The sequence below is a fragment of the Vombatus ursinus genome, unplaced genomic scaffold (assembly GCF_900497805.2).
Source record: "Vombatus ursinus unplaced genomic scaffold, bare-nosed wombat genome assembly UNPS02010548.1, whole genome shotgun sequence".
NCBI lineage: Eukaryota > Metazoa > Chordata > Mammalia > Diprotodontia > Vombatidae > Vombatus > Vombatus ursinus.
The window spans coordinates 5,202,920-5,228,659 of NW_020950326.1; the positions used below are offsets into that span (position 1 = coordinate 5,202,920).

Consider the following 25,740-nt stretch of genomic DNA (forward strand, 5'->3'; position numbering starts at 1 on the left):
ACCAGTATACAAAAGCATTGAACTCCAGTTTTCACTTGGAGATTGACAAAAAGCAAAAGCTGGGTGTCCTGTACAACACCTGTAAGGATGATTGATGGTCATTCAGTGAGATGGAATGAATGTAATAATGGTGAGACAATGACTCCACCCCACTCCCTGCCCATTTGTGACTTTGAGACTAGGAATGCCTAATACAATAGCTTTTGGGGGTTTCAGATGAAATACGGAAGTGCTTAGTTTCAAAGTCCCTTCACAGTGAGAACAACCAAACACATAATAGAGTGGAGAAATTGAGAAAGCTAGCAGGCAAAGTTGCAGCCATTGGGAATTGAAAATTTTAAGTCTCCTCGAAGTGGCTGGTTACCTCATTCCTTTCCTCCTTTCCCTAGGAATTCTAAAGCCAGTAATTTCTTTTTTTTTTCCTTGTTTTAAAACAATTAATTTATTTATTTTTAGTTTTCAACATTCATTTCCATAAGTTTTTGTGTTTTAAATTTTCTCCTCCTTTCTCTCTTTTCCCCTCCCCAAGATGGCATGCAATCTGATATAGACTCTACTTATATATTCATATTAAGCAAACTTTTCCATTAGTTGTGATATAAAGAACAATTAGAAGTAATGGGAGGAGCCACAAGGATGAAACAATAAAACAAAACAACAAAGGAAAAGGAAATCAAATAGTGTGCTTCCATCTGCATTCAGACTCCATAGTTCTTTCTCTGGATGTGGATAGCATTTTCCATCATGAGTCTTTTGGAGTTGTCTTAGATCCTTGCATTGTTGAGAAGAGCAAAGTCTATCAAAGTCAGTCAAAGCACATTGTGGCTGTTACTGTGTACAATGTTCTCCTGGTTCTGCTCATTTCAGTCAGCATCAGTTTATATAAGTCTTTCCAGGGTTTTCTGAAGTCTGCCTGCTCATTATTTCTTTAGCACAATAGTAATCCATTACGTTCATATACCACAACTTGTTCAGCCATTCCACAATTGATGGGCATCCCCTCAATTTCCAATTCTTTGCCACCACAAAATGAATGCTATGAATATTTTTGTACATGTAGGTCCTTTTCCTGTTTTTGTGATCTCTTTGGGATAGAGACCTAGAAGTGGTATTGCTGGGTCAAAGGGTATGCACAATTTTATAGCCCTTTAGGCATAGTTCCAAATTGTAAAGCCAATAATTTCACTTTATTATAGGAAGGAGTCCAAAGAATTTTGAGATTTCAGGAGCAGTTCTGTTGCTTTGGTCTGCAAATCCTATGTTTTGCTCATTTAAATTATGCTTTAGTGAAATGTAATATAATCCATAGTTGTTCACTCCTTACTCCTTCTAAGCATGTTTCATCCTCTGTGAAAGGTAGATAATAATAACACCTATCTCACAGGGTTGATATGAAGATTAAATGAAATAATGTAATGTGTTCAAAGAGCTTGCAAACCTTAAAGTGTTATGTAAATATGAGTTATTATTTCACTCTGCTCATATTTGTGTTTGATGGAGTTCAGACAGAAATGGTCCTATGATAAACTATTATTCAATGTCTATTTTTATTATTAGTGAAGAATTCTTTCCTATCACACATAATCGGGAAAGATCCTAGAATATCAATGGGATGGTAGTCAACAAACCAAATATGTTATGAATTATTGTTGGTAATATGTCCATTACCTTAAAGTACACCAAAATAAAAAATGAGGAGCTTAAGGCATTGTGAAAGGAAGGCTGAAAGCTGTGGAAACTAGACAAGACCCATCTCTGTATATGTAAGGGGAATGAAATGTGGACTCAGGACCTAGATCTAGACTTGAGAGGTCTTCCTGAGGAGGTAATGGAGCAGTTTGAGCACTGGAGGGGTCAAGTAGTTTACCCAGAGATTCCAATCTGAGTGGTTCTTCCAGTCCTGTTCTCCTAGGAGGAACAGGATCACTGGAATGACCCTTTGTGGGGCCTATGTACTTTTCCTGCCTCCTTCTCTTAATGTCAAATAAACTGGTGCTTTTGTGGAGTGGGACCACTGGAACTTATGATTTACATCCTGCTGGTATATATACTTTTAGAGGTTGCTTTGCTCTGCCCCCAACAACATTCTACTCTCTGCGTTTTAGAGTCAAAGTCCAAGAAAAAATGTGGAGGACATTGTATCACGTCTGCAATAATCATCTACTTGGTCCTGTTTACAGCAGGTGTGGGATTTCTGGTGATACAAGGTAACTGCTTTTCTTGGGAACAAGCTCTGTATGCTAGAGAATGATGCCCACCCTGGCACAAACTTTGGTTAATCCAGGAGCCTTGAGGAATTTTTCTTCCTTGTTGTGCAAGCCTCTGGGTAAACAGAAGGAGACAAGATGGCCTCGGGGTTAGGAGAGGATAAGTGTGTGTGTCTGTATATGTATACATACATACATACACACATATTTATATATAAAACACTATACTCCTCTAATTGAATTATTTAACCAAATATGAAGGCTTTTTAAATTCATCATCTCAGGGGATTATCTAGTCACTTCTCAATTCTGGTGGATGATAACTGGCTAGATAGAAAATGTAATTAATTAATTAATCATTAATTTGGAGCCCCCTACTTTGGAATTTTTGACCAGTTCAGACACAGATTGGACAGATCATAGAATCCTAATTTTCTCTGTCTATGAAGAATTGGGTTAAGCAAATGAATGGTGTGAATGGAAGTGAGGAGGAAATTTAGAACAGACTATTTTCAAATACTTTATAGGCAATATTTATATGCTAATTACAAATAATTCTTTCATTTGAGCAGTCTCTCTAAGGCTTCTCTTAGGTAATCCTTTGTTAGTGTAGTTGGGATTACTGTGCACTCTTGAAAGTTATAGTTTTATGTTTCTTTAAAAACTCTTCTGCTATTCAGATTATTTAATAATTTATACAGGCCAGCCAAATTGAATTAGCAAAATGTTAGTGCATGCATTGATCTAATATATTACAAGATCTACCTGTTTCTAAAGCCAGAGATTGCCAACTTTTGTTTAGTCTTTTTGAGGCAGAAAGTTTGAGGCATTAATGGGTTCTTCTGAAACACCAAGATTAAATAGGAAATTGGGAAGAAGTCCTGGTAATGAAGCCATTATGGTGGGAAGACGACAGCATTCTAGCTGAAGTCAATACAAGGGACAGGTACCACCCATGAGCTATGATGAGGATAGTACAGCAGAAAGCCATGCAACAACCCTCCCCCAGGGCTTGCTGTTTACCATGCCAGGGAGTCATGATGGAGGGGTTGGGAAGGTCAAATGGAAGACTCTACCAGTCTTCCACTACAAATGATGGACTTAGCTTGTTGCCTCCATTCTAAGAAGACTGGTTCTACGTGTTAAGTCCAAAGGACTACATAAAGTGAGGGAAACCAAATTGCAGTCTTGCAAGAATGCCATTTAAACAGTCATCCCTAGGACTTGGCACATCAATGTAATCCCTGGCTTAGGGAACTGCTCCTTAAATTCAAAAACTTGGTAATGATTCAGATGTGACAGATGTACAAAAATGAAGCAGCCTTGCCAACTGATATTTGAAAAGGAAAGATGAGGCTCATATGCACACAATCAACCTGTAAATGCCTCACTATGTCCAAGGCAAAGGGGAATAAAATTTACCCTCCCCACTGGACTCCCAATAAATTACTCTTTTATAATTTATTTCCTCTTCATGTCTACCTCTTAGCAAATGAGAAATCTCTGTGGATCTCAATTACCTATCTTTAAAAAAAAGGGGGGGAGGAAATTGGAGCTAAAAAGTGCATTACAGTTCTAACTTCAGTGATCTTATGACTTGGGAATTAGGAGAGGCAGTGTTGATTTGCTCTAGGTCCTCCATCCTCCTAGGGAAATGTGAAAATATGAAAGTTATACATTAATGTGATGCATGAATATTAAGGTCCTATAAGAAGCATGCATATATAGTTTTGAGTCTACAGAAGGAAATGGCTTCCCAGAGATCTTGGCTTCTTACACTTGAAAGACTGTTCTTTCCCAATGGAACACTGGAATCCTCCCTGGACGAAGAATCAGGTCCATCTTTCTCCTATATGCTGTCCAGCAAGTCCCCTCTCAACATTAAGACTGAGAGAGAGAAGTTTCTGCAAATTGAAAAGGCAATCACTGAAGTGCAGGCCAGCCAGAAAGAATTATGTGGAAGGATGGACAACATTACCATGAACCCAGGTGAGTGGCATATCTGTTTTCTCTGCTCTTTCTTTGGTCCTTTCTGCCTTTGTCACAAGGGGCCACCTCAGAGAAGAGGGGAGAGGAGGAAGTCCTATGTTCATATTGGTAGGAACACTGAATATGGAAAGGCAGACTGATCTGCCTGGAAAATCATCTTCCTATGAGTGAGGAGAACTCAGTGGAATGGATTCCTGGCTCCATCCTTAATTCATCATGTATCCTTAGGGCAGGCATTTTAGCCATCACAGACCTTAGTTTCAATATTGTTGTAACAAGGAGAATAGTTTCTGCCTTTTCTCTCCTTGTCCCTCACCTAGAGTTGAAGTAAGACTAAAACAAGATGAGTGATTATGAAATAGTTGGAGAGGAGTGGGGACAGCAAAGCCCAAGTACTACATACATATGATTCTCAGTGCAGATTCAGGAGCTCAATCCATACTCTCACTCACTCACCTACTTTCCAAATAGGATTTTGATATCCAATCTCTCACACATTACGCTCCCTAGGAAGAAGGAATAAATGAATAAAAATGCATTGAGCACTTCCTATCTGCCAAACGTTGTGCTAAGCACTAGGGATACAACTACAAAGAGGAAGGGGAAAAATAAGAGGAAGAAGAAGGGTTTTCCACTTACTCTTATATAAGGGTGAATATGATGGGTTCATGAGAGTTATCCAACCTTCTTCCCTGGCAGAGTTGAACAGACTGTCAAAAACAAAGCCCAGATAAATAAGAAGAGCTATCTATCTCATTTTCCATCTACCTCTTGGTTTTCCAATCTCAATTTAGGGGAGTTAAAAGTTAGTTAGATGCTGGTCCTAGTCTCTGAAAAAATCATCTTATGGGTACCTACAATGCAAAGAGTATAAAAGAGGAAATAACTCTAGGGGCTGAATATTCTCCATATATTCATTAAATAATCATTTATTAAGTACCTACTATGTACAATGTACTGAGAATTTAAGAAAAAAAAAGGAAGCAGATACAGTTGCAGAATCTACCCTTGGGGAGCTTACATTTGAATGTTATATTATATAACACTGTCTACCATGGTTGCCTCTGCTTAAAGGCCAGGTATGTTACATTTCACCCCACCTCCAGGATTCTGCACAAAATAAGCCTCAATTACAGTAACAAAAAGTAGGGACATGAATCTATAAATTCCAAAGGGGAAGGTGAACATTGACCTTATTTGCAAATTCCATAATCCTAGAATGAGGGTCATTCTTGATACTTGAATAAAAGTTTTAGAATCAATGAAAGAAATCCCTGTGTCTATGTGGATTAATCTTAGGGAACTCACCACTCTGAGAAGTGATCTTGGTGAAAAATATAAAATGGCTAAAATTTCTGAGTGACACAAGTTATTAAGAGAGGCTAGGAATATTTGGGACATATGTTTGACCTTTGAGAATGATGCCCGTGCAGTTCCGAAGGACTCATAATGAAAACGCTATCCACCTCCAGAGAGAGAAATGATAAACTCTGAGTGCTAATGGAAATATAATTTTCTCAATTTATTTTTCTTGCTTTTTTGTGACATGATTAATATGAAAAGATGTTTTGCACAATTTCCCATGTATAACTTCTTGGTGAGTGGAAGAGGTGCTGGAGAAAGGGAGTGAATTTGGAACTCATAATTTAAAAATAAATAAATATTTTTTTTCCACAAAAGAGAGAACGCTGTCTGTGAGAACAATCCAAACTTTTCCATAGTTCCCTCATCAGATCCAGAATTTTGGGCTATAAATATCATAAGACTGAGCTAAAGGGACAATTCTGCTAGTCTTATTACTTGAAGAAACTGATTGGAGTCATCGAGTACTATAAGCCTCATAGATGCTACTCCCTGGAGGTTTGGACCATCAGCACTTTTCATACTGTTATCAACAAAGCCATCCAAACTGATGAGGTGATCCATTCTTGGCTTTCTTAGGACTCTATAGTTTAAAGTGTAGTGGCAATGAACGAGACAATATCCTTCCATAATGACACAGAGATCAAGTCCAGAATGTCTGAATGGAAATTAAGAAATTTATGCCCATAGGTTTCATAGAGAGGAAAAATAGAAAGTCTTTTCCCTTCCAGCCCAGGAAGTTGTCACTGAAAGTATCTTTACTCCAAGTTTGAAGATGCCAGAGTTCTTTGCCATATAAAGAAAAGTATCTCACTCTTCCTTCTCATGAGAATATGTTTGAAAAGAGTTTGTGTCTATGTAAATTAAAGCAAAGGAGTTGCAAAAGAAAGTAAAAATTTTAGTTATTCCTTAGCCTACACACCAAACATCTGGTTTTTCTAGGTGATTAGTAGTTTGTAGGAAAAAAATATTTGAATGAGCAACAAAAATGATCTCTCTTCACTTAGGGTGTTTTAGCCACAGTAAGAATACTCTCCACAAGGTATATTCAGTACAAGATAGGAGATTGTATGTGTGCAACATCCAAACTCACCAGAAGAATGTACTCTTGGGGAATGTGGTGTCCCTGTGTGTCTTTTCAAAAGGCAGACACCTCCTTTGGCTTTGGGAAAGCTGAGTGGGAGGAGTGTACAAAATGATCCAGCACAGACCATGACATACAACACTTTCTCATTTCAGGGTTTCGGGGGAACAAAGGTGATCCAGGCTCTCCAGGTAGGTCTACTCTTGCTTCCCCTACTCCTTCATTAGGTTATGTTAGAACCTCTCTCTCAAAGTTTTACAAAATATGCCCCAACCTAACTTTCTAGTCTTATCTCCCAACAAAACTTCTCCACATCTTCACCATTTCAGCAACATGCCTTGTGTTTTCTTCCCTCTTTGCCTTTGTCTATACCTTGCCCCTTCTTGGGAGGGGGCGCTCTACCTCTCCCCTCCACCTAAATAATTCCTAACCATCTTCCAGCGCCAAGTCCCAAGTCTTACTTCTTCTGTCCCTCAACAGCCCATCTTTTCTTCCTCTGAATTTCTGTTGCACGTACTGTCTATGCCTTTCATTTAGTACTTAGCATACCTTGCCTTCTATTTTCAAGGATGTCTTATTTTCCTTATTAGATTGCAATATCCTTGAGGAGAGGGACTGTACCTTATTCATCTTTGTGTCTTCCAGACAACCTTGCATATAGTAGCTGCTCAATAAAATCAACAATAAATAACTCTTGATTTGGTTGACATTCAATTCCAGGAATAAATAGATGAAACTTTCTTAAGGCAAGAATCTTTGGATCCATTATTTATTAAGTGACTTCAGTATATACTGTGTACCGTCTAGACAATAGCAAGTCATTGTGCAGGGAGGGAATTTGAGCACTTCCAATATAGTTAGTGCTTTTCTAAGAACCATCAGCAATCCAAACATCTGTTCTCAGCTTAGCTTATTAATTCTTTAAAAGTTCTCCTACCTACTTCCAAGTATAGAATTCCAAGCCACAGATTCATTCAAACTGAACTGCTTTTCCCAAACATCCCTGGATGCAGTGTCATCCCTAGGAAATAGTAAAGAGGTTCAGAACCCCTACTTTCTGTCACCTGTTGCTGGAAGCCAGTGATTCAAGGAAGACAGTTGGTTAGAGAGGAGATGGCCCTACAGGTTGGTGCTAACAATAATAAGAATAATGATGATGATGATGATGATGATTATGATAGCCAAACAGAGCAAAAAAAATACATACAATTAGCCCTTAAATTCTCCCATGACCCTGCTAAGCCTTAGACCTTCTCCTTTCCTTTTCTTAGGCTTCCCTTTTGTCAATTTCTTCTTCAAGATTTTCCTTTTTTGGGGCAGCTAGGTGGGGCAGTGGATAGAGTACCACCTTTGGAGTGGGGAGGATCTGAGTTCAAATCTGGTCTTAGACACTTGACACTAGCTGTATCACCCTGGGCAAGTCATGTAACCACAATTGCATCACAAAGCAAAACAAAACAAAAACATTTTCATTCTTCAACACTGTTTCTTGTAAGTTGATATTATCTATAATAAAATAAACATACAGTATTAATAACTAGCATTTATATGATGCTTTAAGGTTTGCAAAGTACTTTATAGATTATTTCATTAAATCTTCATAAGCACCCTGTGAAAGAAGTGTTATTATTATCCCCATTTTACAGATGAAGACACTGAGGTACAAGAGAGATTAAGTGATTTGCCCAGGGTCACACAGCTAGGTAGAGGTCTCTCTGACTCCAAGTCCCACATTATGCCACCTAGCTAGGGATGTTCTAACTGGAAGAAGGTGAGGTCTGGTGCAAAAATCACAGAATCATTATTTCTCAGGCTCCTACCCCAAAAACTTGTCCACAATATCTAAGCCACCATACCCCCACATACCACAGCCACCCATGAAAGAAAGGGTAAGTTGCTTCAGATTGTTTATTGGAAAACTGCTCTGGAAACTACTCCTGGGGCAATTTCCCCAATAGTGCTGAAACTATTCAGAACTTTTTACTTTCCCTGGAACCACCATGGCACACAAGTAAATGGATGCCAGTCAGCTAGTCCAGAACTTCCACAATAATCTAGGCAGAAGGAATAAGCCACTGAATTTTGCTTCTGGTAAGGATGCTTAAGGGAGACAAATTCTAGATCAACACTTCTCAAAGTATGGTCTGGCAACCATAAAGGCGGTCCCTGACACCCTTTCCTATGATCCATGAGGTCAAAATTATTTTCATAATAATAATAAGATGTCTTTTCATTTCTAAAAGCATATATTCAATGGATATAATCCACATAAACAAAAACTCTTTGGAGGATTCTTAATAACTTTAGGAGTATAAAGGAGTCCTAAGACCAAAAAGTTTGAGAACTGCTGTCCTGGAGGCACTGAGCACAGTGTTTTTCCCTTGATTGCTAAGAAAATAAAAGCCCCCCTGTATCAATATGTGCCAATATCCATGTGACTTCTTTATTGAAGTAATTAAGAATGAGGAAGCTCAATCTCATCATCTATGAAGTGGAACTACTAATACCTTTTATAAAGCCCTCATGGATTAATGTGAGGGAAAAATAAAACAGTAGCTGCAAAAGCACTTTGTAATAAAAATACTATTTGAATATATATAATACAATATGAATATAAGAGTAGTATACAATAGTATATTTCATAGAATTTTAGAGCTAACTGAACCTAAGAGATGATTTAGTCTATTTCCCTTATTTTACAAGTGAGGACATGTTCCAGGAATGTTTAAATTAATTGTCCAACTTCGCACAGCTGAAAACCAGGACTAGAATCAAACCTCCTGATTCCTAGTTCATTGCTGTTCTAATAAATCAAGAATTTAGTTAGTTTTTGCCAAGTGCTGACACTGGCATGGAAAAGATACAAAGAAGCATGATATGGACCTCTGCCCTCAAGGAATCATGGGATATCACACCTCTAATTTTCCTCAAAAGTCATATCTGGTCTAACTCTTACCTAAACAAGAAACTCTAAAAAGGTACTAGATCACCTTCACTTGTTTTCTAATGTTTATTATCCACTTTTCCTTGAGTCTTCTCACCCCAGAACATTTCTTCCTATGCCAACCTCCTTCTCCCATTGGCGAGTTCCTCCTCAGTCTCCATTCTAGGGAGAGTCCAGGCCAACCTTCAATCCTCTTCTGGCTCTGCTTCTGACTTTCCAGACTTGGATACCATGTCTCTTCATGGGTAACTTCCCTCCTTTACTCCTTTTCTATTCCCTTTTCTGCATTGTCTTCCCCCATTAGAATGTTAGTTTCTTCAGATCAAGGACTATCTTTCTTTTTGTATGTTTATGCCCAATGCTCAAGATGGTGCCTGGCACACAATAAGCACTTACTAAACATTTGTTGCTTTACTTTACTACTACCATTTAAGCTCCCTAGGCCTTGGATTCCTCATCTATAAGATTAGGGAGTTGGACTTGATGGCTTCTGAAGTCTCTATTGGCTCTAAATCTATGATCTTTTGATGCTATGACCTTCAGTGATGGGAAACTGACAGCTATAATTGTTTGGAATTTCTTCCTTAGATTAAACTGAAATCTTCCTGACTATAGTTTTTAACCATTGCTCCTAGTTCTGCATCCTGGAACTAAATAAATCAAGTCTAATCTCTAAATTTTATTCCGTATAATAGCCCTGCAGGAAGAAAGGAAGGAAGGAAGGAAAGAAGGAAGGAAGAAAGCAGACAAGCATTTATCAAGCACCTACTATGTGTCAGGCACTGTGCTGAGTGCTTTACAAATATTATCTCACTTAATTCTCATAGCACCCCTGTGGTACAGGTGCTATTATTATCTGCATTTTACAATTGAGGAAACTGAGGCAAATAGAAGTTAAGTGACTTGCCCAGGGTAACACAGCTAGTGAGTATCTGAAGCCAGATTTGAATTCATCCCTTCCTGGCTCCAAGTCCAGTATTCTATCTACTATGTCACTTAGCCACCTTTATCATGACATAGAATAATATACTGTCAAAGTCATAAGGGACCTACCCTTCATCATGGATCATCTAATTCAATTCTATCATTTTAGAGATAAGGAAACTGAGACTCAGATGGGGTGAGATGACAAAGGTCACTTAGTGGCAGGGCTGAGAGCTGAATTCAGGTGTTATGACCAACTCCCAGTCCAGAGCTTCATCCACTACAACAATTCTCTTCTCCAGTACAAAGATTCCCATATTCTCTCATTTGTCCTTATATGGTAGCTTGTCTAAAATTTACAGTTGTAAGAAGACCAGATGCACACATCCATCAAGAAGCCTTGATTAAGGGTCCACTATGTGCCAGGCATCATTCTGGGTGCTGAGGATACACAGACAAAGAAGGAAATGATCTAATTCTAAACTAGCTTCTAACAATAAAGAGAGACGAAAAGACAACTCACAGTCCCAGGACAAATAAGTGATGTTGATGACAAATGATACCGGAGTTCAAAGGAAGGAGAAATCAAAGAAGAGCTGGTGTTTTTAATTGATATAAGTAATTGTCTCAAGACAGAGATCTGTATCCCTTACTCTTCCTTCTGCTTATTTGTGTCTTTCCTTTTTCTCCAGGACCCCAGGGGGAAAAAGGTGCTGCTGGGTTACCTGGCTTGCCAGGTATGAAGGGAGAAAAGGGAATCTCTGGAAGGGATGCAATTCCAGGTATGCAGTCGTATGCTTTGTGTCTTCCTGATTCTGGGAGAAGCCATTGTCTCTTCAGGCACTCATGCTTCATGATCAATTTACTTTCCCTTTCAGGACAACCTGGACCCAGGGGACCACCAGGGAGCCCTGGAGCCCCAGGTAAATGGGAGAAGGGACTGCTGCACAGAGATATACATAAACTCTTAGGAAAGACCCAGCTTTATTTTTTCTGAAATGATTTCCCACAATGAACAAAGGATTTTTTTTTCCTGAGCTTCTAGCTAGCACCAGAAAGGTAAAGCCCTATGTAAGTGCAAGCTCTGGCTGTTATTCCAGCCAATCTGATATACTCATCATCTCCTCACCAGGCCCTGTACTTTCCCACCTCTATGATTTTGCTCACACTGTTCACTCACTTAGGATGCTCTCCACTCCTATCAACCTAGCCAAATCCTACACATTGTTCAAGGTCAAATATAGGTCTAAATCTCACCTATTGCATGATCCTCTCCCTCATCATTTTCAGCCCACAACATTTTCTCCCTACACTGATATGCTAATAAAACTTATTTTCTGTAACTCCCATTTGCCATTGACTATTTGCCACCTTTTATTGTTAATCTGTTATCTTATGTGTTGATATTGTTGCTTTTATATTACAAACATATCTCTCCCCCCCTGCTGTCCAATGAGCCATCTTTTATAACAAAAATGAAGAAAAGAAGATTAAAAGCTGTTCAGCAAAATTAACAAATTAATTATGTTTGATAGTTTGATAGTAACAGGGGACGCTAGGTGCCACAGTGGATAGAGTGCTGGGTCCAGAGTCAGGAATACCTGAGTCCAAATCTTGTCTCAGACATTTACTAGCTATGTGACCCTGGGCAAGTCATTTAACCCTGTTTGCCTCAGTTTACTTATCTGTAAAAATGAGCTGGAGAAGGAAATGGCAAATGACTCTAGTATATTTTAAAAAAAAACAACCCAAATGGGGTCATGAAGAGTCAGACATAAACTGAACAACAACAAATATTTTCAACATTCCATACCCATAGTCCCCCAACTTAACAAATAGAGGAGGAAGGTACATCAAGGCATCAAGTACAAACTTGATTGTTCAGATTTCATGTATGTTGTAATTTATTGGTAAATATATTTCCATACACTTTTTCATTGTTTTATCCACACAGCATTTAACACAATGGTCATAAATGTTTGCTGATGACCTGAATTAGAGAATACTGACTGAATTTTTTCTTTCTTTAAATACAATAGGCATCCAAGGACCAAAGGGTATTCCAGGAGAACAAGGACCTGCTGGTAACTAATTTTCTTTTGGCTATTGATACAATCTTATAACTCTTAGTTAAACAAAGCTATTGATTCCTACTAACTCATCTCCATAGCTCTAGGAAAAGATAGAGAACTAGATTGAACTAAAGCTGACTCTCTCTCTCTCTCTCTCTCTCTCTCTCTCTCTTGCTAAGTTCCTTCTCCCCTGGCCTTTTCCTAAACTTGGTCAGTTTATTGCTGGCATATCTAGGACCTGGAACATAGGGATGAATCTTTGTTGTGTGGGGAATAGGGTAGAGTTGGGGATGGATGAGAATTAGCATGGCCAAAGATACCCTCCTCTCCCTCATACATGTGGGAAGGGCATGTAACAGAATGGGAAGACTTTTGACCCTCATAGGATTACTTTGCTCTGCTGAGAAGTATCCAGTGCAAATAATATTAACAAACCAAACCGATCAGATGAGCTAAGGCATCACTTTGGAATCTGTTCATTCTCTCGGTTCCATGGATACTAATTGCCACTTCACTTTTGTCCCCAAGAGCAATGGTAAGGTTACTCACTTGATGTTCTGTGCCCAGGTATTGCAGGACCCCAGGGTGAGAAAGGCATCAAAGGGGATGGTGGCCTGATAGGCCCTAAAGGTGAAGCTGGGGACAAAGGAGTTAAAGGAGACCAGGGACTCACAGGTAAGTCCATTCTTAAAGGATGTTTTTTTTATTATTACCTGGAAAGCATATGAGGGCCGTGAGTAGCAATTCAATTCAACAAACATTTATTAAGTAAATACATGCATCACACCAGTCCAATATTGAGGTTAGAAAAACAGAAATGAAACAGTCTCAAACCTCAAGGAGTTTATGTTTTCCGGAGGCAAGGGAGGGGGAGCAAGGGATGCATAAATCATACACACAAAAAAGAAAACAAAGTAATTTGAGGAGGGAAAGAATCCTGACATCTAGGGGGATCCTATGCATGACTGGAGCCCTAGAAGGAAGATAAGGATTCAATGAAATGAAATTGAGGATGGAGTACGTGGTAGCAAGTGGAAATGGCTGATAGAAAAGGCATGGAGGTGGGAGATGGGTTATTAAATTCTGGTAACAGTAGACCAGATGACTGGAACATAGTATGAAAGGGAATAATATTAAAAAGGCTGGAAAAGTAGGTTGTAGAAGGCCTTAAATGTCATATTGTGGAATTATCCTACAGGCTATAGAGGGCCATTAAAGATTTTTGAACAGGTGAGTGGATATGGTCCAACAAACGCCTTAGGAAGATATTTTAGTAATTCTGTGGAGGATGGATCAGAAGGAAGATAAGATTGAAATCTTGTAAGAAACCTTTAAACATTTAAAATGGACTGTGAAAAGCAAAGGGCAAGGAATTTTATTAGAGGAATTGCTGAAACATGCTGATCCAGGTTATAACGAGAGAGAGAGAGAGAGAGAGAGAGAGAGAGAGAGGAGATTTTGTTTTTTAGTTTGTGATACTATTTTATTATTTAGATGTTAGGACCAAAAAGATTAAGGTAATATTGAAAAGCCCAATAAATATATAAAATGTATGCTATTTGTTACATATTCCTATGATAAAGATACATGGGGGTAAGGAGGTGTTGACATACTTTGAATATATCTTCTGGATCGATTTTCCATTTTTTTTTCATGATTTTCTTTGCAGTAGTATCACTTAAAACTGAAATGACAATCTTTTTTTTCATTTTTGTGTGAATTCAGCATTTCAGAGTTAGTATTTTCTTTTTTGTATGTTCATGGGAATAGTCAATTCTATTTTTTACTGATGAGGACTCCTTCATCATCTCCTTCCAAAGCACCTAAATTATCATAATGTCCTCTTCCCATTCACTCATTTATTTGCCTCTCTTCTGGTCCTTTCCCTCACTCTTCCACCCCTTAATAAACTCCCTTCCCTCTTGCTTTTCACAATTTATTTTAAATGTTCTATATTATCTCACATGATTTCAGTTTTCCCCTCCCTCTGACTCCACAAAACTACTGAAATATCTTCCTAAGGCATTTCTCAGACCATGTCCACTCCCCTATTCAAAAATCTTTAGTGGTTCCATTACCTCTAGGATCATTCCCTAGATAGATCAATAGATAGATCGATCAACAGATAGATAGATAGATAGATAGATAGGTAGATAGATAGATAGATAGATGATAGATAGACAGACAGATAGATAGATAGATGTAAGGAGGGAGGGTGATACATAGATTCGTAGATGATAAATTGATACAGGATGGGTAGATGATAATAGAAAATATAGATGATAGATATAGATGGCAGATATGATGGTTATAGATGCAGACAGGTATGCAAAGCAGAGCAAGGAAACTGGTTAGGGAGATACTAAATGGTGGCAAGGTAAGCAATGATGAGCATCTGAACTAGGGTGGTGATCATAGATTGAGAGGTGGAGTGGATCTTTGAGTTTATCTGGCCCAATCCCCTCATTTTACAAATGAAGAAATGAAAACCAGAGGGCTTAAATGACATACTATAGGAAGTGGAGGAATCAAAATTGCAATCAGGTCTAGTAAATCCAAATTCATTCCTCCATATTCATCACTAAAGGAAGGTTGAAGGAGATCCCTTTGAATTTACCTTCTCTGGGGTAGAAACACCAAGACTTGGCAACTGATGGGATATGAAAAGGGAAGCAGAGGGAAGAAATGAGGTTGTAAGACTAATCTGAATGTATCAATCAATCAGCTACAAAGTACCATTCACAGGTTCAAGAAATTAAATTACAAATATGAGGTATGGGACAACCTGGTTTAATAGCAGTTCTTATAAGAAGGACTCAAGTACTGAAGGTGACTGTTAACTCAGTATGATCCAAAAGTGTGTGGCAGACAGAAAAGCTTATGCAATCCTAAGCTTCTTTAATGGAAACAGAGGGTCCAGAAAAAGCAAACTTACAGTCTCTGTAGTGGTAGAACTATATTGAGAGTATTGTGTCTGTTCTGGACACCATATTTTCCAAAAAACAACGACAACAACAACAACAACAAACCAGAGTATATCCACGGAAGAGTGAGCAGAATGATGAAGTGGACTTAAAAATATGTCCCACAAAGAACTAGAAAAACTTAACTTGAAGAAGAGAAGATTTAGGAGACATGATTGCAATCTGTATTATCTCCACAGCAGCCCAACAGAAAAGGGATGCAACTTATTCTGTGTGACACAGGAGAGCAGAACTAAGAAATAAATTTTGGCATGTTATAAGGAATAATAATAAAATTATTATAGCTGGCATTTATATAGTGCTTAAAAATTTGCAAAATCAACTTATATACATTGTCTCATTTGAGATAACCTTATAAGGGAAATATGGCAGATATTATTATCCCTATTTTATAGATTAAAAAAAGCTGAGATTCTAAGAGTTTCAAGTATACTATAGAAGAGATTTATGTACTTGGCAGGGAATAGAGTGCTGGACTTAGGGTCAAGAAGTCATAGGTTTTGCTTACTGCCTTCGGTGTGTACAAGCGTAACCATGATCCTCTCTGAGACTTGATTTTTCTTGTTCATACAATGAGTTTAATGAGACCTGTATTACCTCTCTCATAGGGCTTTTGTAGAATTCAAATGAAATTGTATGTACATATTCCTACACATATAATGCTTTGCATATTTTAGAGAATTATGTAAATTTCTATTATTATATAGATAGCTCCTGAGGTCCCTTCTACTAATGTGTTGATTCTTTTGTCTAGTCATGTCACATGATTGGTTCAGACTGAGCTTGAAGTCCACTATATTAACCCTTGATTTTTTTTTCTCTAGAGTTGTTATAAACTTCTATCAAACCAGGTTTCTCTTTCCTTTATCTTATGTAGTTTTTTTTAACCTATGTTGGTACTTTAATTGAGATTCTTTGTTTCTAAATCTTTATTGAGTATTTATCATGTAAAAGGCCTAATCCTCATTACTATAGAGGCCACCAAAAAAAGTATAAGGCTCAGAAAGCTGATAATCTAATTGGAGAACTATAAAGTCTCAGCTAGGTGAGGGAGTAGGTAGAGTGCTGGGCCTGTAGTCAAGGAGACTCCTCTTTGTGAGACTTCAACCTTAGACACTTATTAGCTGTGTGACCCCGAGGAAGTCACTTTACTCCGTTTGCCTCAGTTTCTCATCTGTAAAATGAGCTGAAGAAGGAAATGGAAAACCACTCTAGTATCTCTGCCGAGAAATAAATGAGATCACGGAGAATCAGACACAACTGAAAAAATGACTTAATAACAACAACAAAGTCTTTAGAAGTTAGATATTCTCTGTTCAACAAAACTATGTGTGGATTATCACAAATCAATGCAGGATTAGTTACTTAAGGAGCAATGCAGGCAGGGATGTTCTAAAGCCAGCTTCTACTGTCTAGATCAGGGGTGGGGAACCTGTGGCCTCGAGGCCACATGTGGCCTTCTAGGTCTTTGGGTGTAGCCTTTAAACTGAGTCCAAGTTTTACAGAACAAATTCTTTTATTAAGGGGATTTGTTCTGTGAAGTTTGGATTCAGTCAAAGGGCCACACCTGAGGACCTAGAGGGCCACAGGTTCCCAATCCCTGGGAAGTATAAATAAGAGCATTTACACTTTGGAAAATTGTCAAACTCTATAAATCAGGGCTTGATTTATTGTTTTGTTTATTTCTAGACTTAAGAACATGACGGAGAAAATGTTAATGCTGATTAGGGTTAAAAGTGGTGGGGTGTGTGTGTGTGTGTGTGTGTGTGTGTGTGTGCGAGTGCACACATGCTCACATGTATTCCCACAGAGAGCTGGTTGTTAAACATTTACTGTTAAGCATAAGCATTAAGGACCTTGACTTCAGAGAAGAAAAGGTGGTCTGGGAGGTCATGAGAATATAGATATTTAGAGTGGAAGGGAAAAGTCATTGAATTCCTGGGGGAGCAAGGGGGGCAGGGTGGGGGAATTCTAGAATGGATTATTAAAGAGATGCTTAGTAAACATATAGAAAAGGAAGTAGTGACCACAAAGAGCTGGCTTCATCAAGAACAGATCGGCCAGACTAAACAGCTGAGGCAACAGGAGGAAACACAGAAGTCAGATGATTTGCTGATTGTAATCAGCTAGTTTGTGAACTTCTAGTCATGGTAGAACCTAAATGCCAGGTCTCCTCCCTCTAAGCCCTTTGACTTTTGGCTCCTAGCCAACCTAAAAGCATTTCCCTGAATACCAAGAAGTACTATTGCCCCATCTCCCCAGATCTGCTGTCAGAAGTCTTGCTGCTTTATCTTTTGCTCAAATTGGAAAATAAAATTTGCTATTTTTGTGATGAAAAGTTCAATGGTTTCATTTCCTCAAGAATCAGGAACCCCATCCTGAAGGCCCCCTTGAGGCCTGCCAAAAGAGAGCATCACAAGATTTCTCTTACCCAATTTACCCCAGTAATTGTGGTTTCTAGAAAAATGAAAGTAACTCCAAATAGTATTGAACCTGACCTAAGATGGAATATCTAGGGCAGGGCTGGAGAACCTGCAGCCTAGAGGCCACATGTGACCTTCTAGGTCCTTGGCTGTAGTCTTTTGACTGAGTCCAAGCTTTACAGAACAAATCCTTTTATTAAGGGGATTTGTTCTCTGAAGTTTGTATTCAGTCAAAGGGCCACACTTGAGGACCTAGAGGGCCACATGTGGCCTCGAGGCCACAGATTCCCCACCCCGAGGGTAAAAAACCTCAACCTTGTGGTTTCCTTGACACTTGTGCAAAAAGGATAAAATCTCAGAGTTGATAGGAACTTCATGGCCTAGGCGATCTCTAAGCTAGCTCTTACTTCCCAATCATGGGATTCTTAGATTTGGGAACTTGAAAAAAACCTTAGAGATTATTTTATCTAACTAGGTAGAGCTGTGGATAGAGTGCTAGGGCTGAAATCAGGAAGATCTGAGTTCAAATTAGGCCTCAGACTCTTACTAGCTGTCTGATCCTGGACAAGTCACTTAACCCTGTTTGCCTCAGTTTCCTCATCTGTAAAATGGGAATAGTAACAGCATCTGCTTCTCAGAGTTGTTGTGAGGATCAAATGAGATAATATTTGTAAAGCATTAGCAGGGTGCCTGGCACATAGTAGGAGAAATGTTTATTCCCTTCCCTCACCCTTCCAATCCCCTCAAGCTGAGCTCTGAGCTTGACCCCGGCTTGATAGAGCACTGACTTTATTATCTCTACTCTGGTAATTCTTAAGTCTAATATCTATCCCTAATCTCTCCCCTGAATTCCAGTCTCACATCACCAGATTCAGGGTGGACGTTTCAACTTGGATGTCTCTTGGACAGTTCAAATTTGCCATATCCTCTTCCTCTCTAAAGTTTTCCAAACTTCCTATTTCTATTGAGGGTACCATCATCCTCCCAGTAATCCAGATCTGTAACTTGGTATTTTCTTTGACTCTTTCCTCTGCCCCATACCTCTATTTAATCAGCTGCCTTTCATGCTAACAGCATAATATCTTTCACATCCATCCTCTTCTCTCCACTCACACAGCCAACCCTGTAATTTAGGCCTTCATCATCTCTTCCCTGGACTATTATAAGTCTTCTAATTGAGTTCCCATCCTTCAACTTTTCATCTCCATAATCCATCCTTCATACGGCTACTAGTCTGATCTTCCAAAGGCAGAGGTCTAATGATGCCCCCGCTCATTCCCTCAGCCATCTTCAAGTGGCTCCCTATTACACAAATTCTGGACCCTTCATAATCTGATTCCAACCAACCTTTCCAAACATTTCACATTACTCCTCTTTATATACTCTGTGCTCCAAACTGGACTCCGGTCTCTTGCCTCAGTGCATTCACACAATCTACCTCCAAACCTGCAATACACTTTCTTCTCATTGCCTCCTTTCAGAATTTCTATCCCCCTTTAAGGTGAAGCTCAGGCCTCTGTGAAGTCTTCTCTGACCTTCCCTGGCTCTCAGTTCATTACAAGTTTCTTGGGGGGGATCCCTATTTTATAGTGTCTTCCTACAATACAAAGGCACAATACCTTGTTGCACAACATTATCGTTGAATCAAATCCCAGCACTTAAGACAGTGCCTGGCACAGAGTAGGTACTTAATAAATGTTTATTGATTGATTAATTGAATTAGGTCAACCAATTAAAGAATTGGGTTCCTGTCTCACTTCTGCCAATATGTGAACATATAAGAGAGCAACTTACTTAATGGGCCTTGGTTTCTTCATCTCCAAATAAGTCAATTCCCTTTCAGCTCTACCACGCTATGATTCTCTGTCTCTGGCCTCTCTTCATATCTAATGTTCTGACTTCCCTTTTGAAGGAGACAGAATTCATATCAATACAGGCAAAATTCCGTACTAATGTAAAGAAGTGGCCATAGAGAAGAGTTGTTGTTTTACTTTGTTTTTGAAATTTGCATCTATCTCCTTGGTTAATGGACCATACATAGTAACAATGATTTGTTGACCTGGTTTCAACTAATTCTTTACAGTAATTACCTTCATAAATCCCTGTCTCAATAATGGGGATTTTCTGTTGCATTGCAGAGAAAGGAAAGCTTAACCGAAATTGAACTATTTCAGGTTCTCTTGCTCCATCGTCATAGAGCCAATGACCCTCAACTGCCCTTCCCATCACATTTAGATTCCCTGAACGAAACACACTTAAAATCCCAAATGAAGCAGCTTATGGAAGCATGACACAAATAGATCCCTAAACTTGATAGAGGCTCTTTCACATGTAGAGTTCAGAAATATCTTCTGCTTTTTTTACTACACATAGGCTGGGTATCAACATTTTGACCTCTAGGTCCTACAAAAATGAGAATGTGATTTCTATAAATGAAAAATATTTTAACCCAATTCTTTTACGACAAACCAGAGTGGAGGTCCAAGAAAGTTCATAATTATGGGATTTTATCTGTAGCAAGTATTCTACAGATGTTTGTTTATAAAGGGTTTTCTAGGCTGTAAATTGATGAAATTAAACTGTGTCAAACAAAACTTTTGGTTCAAAAGGAATAAGGAAACCCATCTGAGAGTAGCTACTCTCCCTGTAGGGTCCTTATTTGGGGTGAGTTGCTGAAATGAAGCCTAAAAATCTTCTGGGCTGGGGAGCTTCCCAACCCCCTCCTCATCCCTATTGATATACACTATGGATAGCTGGCAGATAAAGAGTGAGAGCAAGCAATGAGAAACAGACAGACCTAATGCAAATGAGCTTCGTATGATGATGAGTGGAAAGTCTGAAATCAAGGTGCTCCAGGAAAATAGATATGAAGCACAAAAGGAAACATAATCATATACTTTTTTGAAAATTCTCTGAATGGTTTGAGTCTTGCATTTACCCCTGTCCCTTCAGATCTACGTACATGAAGTCCCTAGATTTCATTTTTTAAAATTAATTTTAGACACTCAGAGGTAAAGATGAGTTTGAAAGTACTGATTACACCTGAAGGTCTGGTTTCTCATAAAGTGAACGGTTGATTGCTTAGAACTCATAGCCCTTCCTGTCTGTGTTACTCAATGTGGACAATGAATCATGTGCTGCCTTATCACAACCCTTTCACTGTTGTCTTTATTATTAACTCTTGTGCTGTTGTTTAACCTTGCACTTGAGGACTATTTGGTGGAGGAGGGCTATTGAAATCTCACCCTAGCAGCAATCTCTGCACCCCCTTAGTATAGGCCTGCAAGTGACCCCAAGCCACTTAACTCATTCCAAGCACCATTTAACCAATGGGGATAATTATAATGACAATAATTAAAATAGTCTGGACCTGCGAAAGGCAACATGAAATGTGGATGGAAGGTCAGTCACAAAGTCAGGAAGACCAGACTTCATGTACTATCTCTGATGCTAGCTCTGTGACCATTGGCAAGTCAGTTAACCCTTCAGTACTCCCAGAATATGTTTAAGTCTGCAATTTGCAAATGAGTTTCTGATCTTCATTAATAGGTAAAGTTATCATAACAGAAGTTCCTCATACCTTTGAAATCACAGACCCAAACCAAAGAATAATTATATAGATTTACATAACACTTTACAAAGTTCTTTATGTACTTCATCTATTTGAAGCTCATAACTACCTTGTAAGGAAGGTACCGCTAGAACTAGTATCAACGTTTTATAGATCTCAGGATTATAGATTAGGGCTAGAAGACACCTCAGAGGCCATCAAATCCACACACAACCCTATTTTACAGATAAGGAAACCGAGTCCAGTTTGTCTGGACCATAAACCATATGAAGGAAAGGGGATCATAGGAAATGTTTGGAAAGAGTTTTAAGTAAATTGTTCCAAGGTCATACAGCTTATAAATCACAGAAGCAGGATTTTAACCCAGGCCTTCCTGACACCCAAGTCCAGCACTCTCTCCACTATACTAGGAATGACTAGATATTTGGAAGTTCCCACATATTCAGGAGACATAATCAAAACTCTTCAAATCTATGAAGACATAATTGAAGTTATAAATAATGGCTTCATCCTTTAACCCAGTCAGGTTGACTGGTCTCTGCTGGTGGCCTTCTTTACATGCATTTAGTAGTATGTTCCCAATTAGATTGGAAGTTCATTAAAGACAGGTATTTTATCTTGTATACCATGGCACAGTGGATAGAGCTGAGGGAGCATATATCATCTCTGAGTCTTAAGTTTCACACCTGTAAAATGAGGGGGCAGCTAGGTGGCACAGTGGATAGAGTGCCAGACATGGAGTCAGGAAGACTCATCTTCATAAGTTGAGATCTGGCCTCAGACACTTAATAGCTTTGTGACCCTGAGCAAGTCATTTCACCCTGTTGACCTTAGTTTCCTTATCTGTAAAATGAGTTGAAGAAGGAAATGGCAAACACCTCCACTATCTCTGCCAAGAAAACCACAAATGGGGTCAAGAAGAGTTAGACATGATTGAACAACAACAAAAATGAGGATAAGATCTTCAGTATTTACCTTACATTTTGTTGTGAGATTCAAAAGAACAAAATATATGATATATTTTGCAATAACCTATATTTAAAATAGCTCTTTAAAATATGAAATGTTTTGTATATTTTAAAGAGCTATTTTAAATGTAGGTTATTGTTCTTTATGCAGAGTACAGGAGTAGAGATTTGTGATCTAGTCCCAGCTCAATGACTGTGTGACATTAGGAAAGTCACATCATCTCTTTGGGCCACAGTTGCAAACTTGGAGGAGGCAGGGTTAAGTAAAATGAAGGGGATGGACTTAGGTAGTAAACAATGCTTAGACAATAAATAGCTGTTTGGAGACCAGTTCATATGCTAATGTTCTCAAATACCTTGACTTCCCAGCTCATCAGCATCTTTAATTCCATCCTCAATTTCTCTTCCCTAATTGACTATCACACTCCCTATGTGATACTTTCTCTTCTCTTCTCCATTCTACTACAGCATCCCTCCTCAACTCTCTCAATGAGTCATATAGTCTTATACTTTATGGAAAAGTCATTACTGAGTGTGAATCTTCTCTTCTCCCCTGCTATGTATCTCAAAAGCTGTAACATTGAACCCACATTTTTTCATCCTTTTCACCACTCTCTAATAAAAAAAAAAAATAGTCTTACTTGAGCTCTTGACCTAATGCTCCTCCCTCCGCTCCGCCAACAGCTTACCCCTACAAACATCTCCTTTGTGATTTTCTTTCTCTCCCTATATATTAGCTTCTTTCCTGCTGCCTACAAAAATGTCCAAGTCTCCCCCACCCTTAAAAACCAAACAAACCCCAGACTTCCATGGACCTTACAATCCCCTCAGGCTCTCATCCTTTGTCTGTCCTCCCTTTCACAGCCAAACACCTAGAGAAAAATTGTCCACATCCTTTTCCTCTTGCCCCTTGCATCCAGTCAGACATCCCACCATGCCATTCAACTGAAAGTGTTCTGTCTAAGTTTACCAATGATCTCTTAAATCCCAAATCTCATGTCTTTTTCTCTATCTTCACCTTGGCCCACTTTTTCTGGATACTATCCTCCGTGGTTTTTTTTTTTTTTCCTGACACTTCTCTCTCTTAGTTCTTTCCCAGTTTGCCTTTTGCCTGACTCCTTGTTCTCCTTTGCTGGATTCTCATCCACATCTCATCTCCTCATTATGGGTTTACTCCAAGGTTCTGTCCTGAACCCTCTTATTTTCTCTCCCTATTCTCTCCCTATTCTCCTGAATATGTGGGAACTTCCAAATATCTAGTCATTCCTAGTATAGTGGAGAGAGTGCTGGATTTGGGTGTCAGGAAGGCCTGGGTTAAAATCCTGCTTCTGTGATTTATAAGCTGTATGACTTTGGAACAATTTACTTAAAACTCTTTCCAAACATTTCCTATGATCCCCTTTCCTTCATATGGTTTATGATCCAGACAAACTGGACTCAGTTTCCTTATCTGTAAAATGGGGTTGTGTGTGGATTTGATGGCCTCTAAGGTGACTATGTCACCCCTGATCCAGAAATAACAGGAGCTCCCTATTGTCTCTGAGATAAAATGTGAATTCCTCTGATTGGCACTTAACCCCTGCTTCCTTATAGTTCAGTTCAACTGTCTCTTCCTACACAAGACTTTTTCTGATTCCTCAAGTTACTAGGGCCCATGATCTCCCCACACCCAAGCATACACACATTATTTTTAATCAATCAACAAGCATGTATTAAGTGCTTCCTATATGCCCAGCACCATACTAAGCACTCAAGATACAAAGATGAAAGTGAAATAGTCCTGGGTCTCAAGGAACTTAAATTTTAATGCTATTATCTTTGCATATATTTTATGGACCTGCAGTCACGGAGACCTGAGTTCAAATCCTGCCTCAGGAGCATACTAGCTATGTGACCCTGGGCACATATTCAACTTTTGTCTGCTTCAGTTTCCTCATCTATAAAATAGGTGTTAATAATATTACCTTGTGGTGAGAACAATGAGAAATATTTGTAAAGCACTTTAAAAACCTTAAATCACTATATAAATGCAAGCCATTATTATTCTTATTATTACTCTCCCTTGTGATCTTATCTGCTCTCACAGGGGCAATTATCATCTCTATGCAGCTGACACTCAGGTTTCTGTATCTAGTCCAACTATTTCTTCAGTCTGTCCTGATTTTCTCAGTTTAGTTGCCACCAAATGCTGAAATCACTTTCTGGTTTTTTTTTTTTTTGAGGTGGGGTTTGTACGTACCCTATATATACTTATCTGTAAACATGTTGTATCCCTCCAATCAATGTAAAAATAGCCTTGAGAGCAAAGACTATCACATTTTTCAATTTATAATTCTTATGCCTCGCACAGTACCTAACATATTGTAGGTGTTTAATGGACATTCGTTGGTTAATTGATTTTTTGATCATCAGCTTCTCTGGGTGTACCAAAGTCCTACTGAATTCTGCATATCCAAAACAGAACAAATCTTTCTCCCCAAACCCTCCCATCTTCCTCACTTTCCTCTCTATTGAGGGCACTAACGTCGTTCCAGTCTCCTCAGGTTCATGACCTTAGAGTAATCCTTGATTTCACTCTCCCTCAACTATATATACAAGTTTTCAAGTCTTACTGATCCTACTTCCACAATTTCTCTTTCATTGTCATCCCCTTCCAACTTACGCAGCCATTACCACCTTAGTCCAGTTCTTTACCTCTGAACTATTTATTACAGGAGCTCCCTGCCTCAATTCTTTCCCTGACTGAATCTATCATCCAAGGAACTCCCAAAATGCTATTCCTTAAAATAGAGGCCTGACTATGTCACCCCTGATCCAGAAGCAACAGGAGCTCCCTATTGTCTCTGAGATAAAATGTGAATTCCTCTGTTTGGCACTTAAATCCCTGTGTATTCTGGTTCTTGTGATTACAAAGGCTACCTTTTCCTGATTTAAATCATGTTATCACCTTTCATACACATTCTTTTCCAAACATCTATGGCCTGTATTCCCTGAACTTGTCATTCCATTTTGTATTTGCCTATCTTTAAATGGATCGTCCATCATGGCCTGGAGGGCACACCCTTGTCACTACTACCTCTGAGAACCCCTGCTTCCTTATAGTTCAGTTCAACTGCCTCTTCCTACACAAGACTTTTTCTGATTTCTCAAGTTACTAGGGCCCACGATCTCCCCACACCCAAGCATACACACATTATTTTTAATCAATCAAC

The 25,740-nt window shown here is 38.8% G+C and overlaps 1 protein-coding gene across 1 annotated transcript in view; it reads left to right on the forward strand.

Moving 5' to 3' along the window:
- The window catches only part of MARCO (macrophage receptor with collagenous structure), a 54,205-nt gene that overhangs the window by 6,633 nt on the left and 21,832 nt on the right, over positions 1 to 25,740 (forward strand). Inside the window, exons 2-8 of the mRNA XM_027854673.1 lie at positions 2,106 to 2,207; positions 3,936 to 4,196; positions 6,798 to 6,833; positions 11,203 to 11,292; positions 11,389 to 11,433; positions 12,550 to 12,594; positions 13,150 to 13,257. Of these exons, the coding sequence (XP_027710474.1) occupies positions 2,106 to 2,207; positions 3,936 to 4,196; positions 6,798 to 6,833; positions 11,203 to 11,292; positions 11,389 to 11,433; positions 12,550 to 12,594; positions 13,150 to 13,257 (687 nt within the window). The remainder of the gene's footprint in view (positions 1 to 2,105; positions 2,208 to 3,935; positions 4,197 to 6,797; positions 6,834 to 11,202; positions 11,293 to 11,388; positions 11,434 to 12,549; positions 12,595 to 13,149; positions 13,258 to 25,740) is intronic.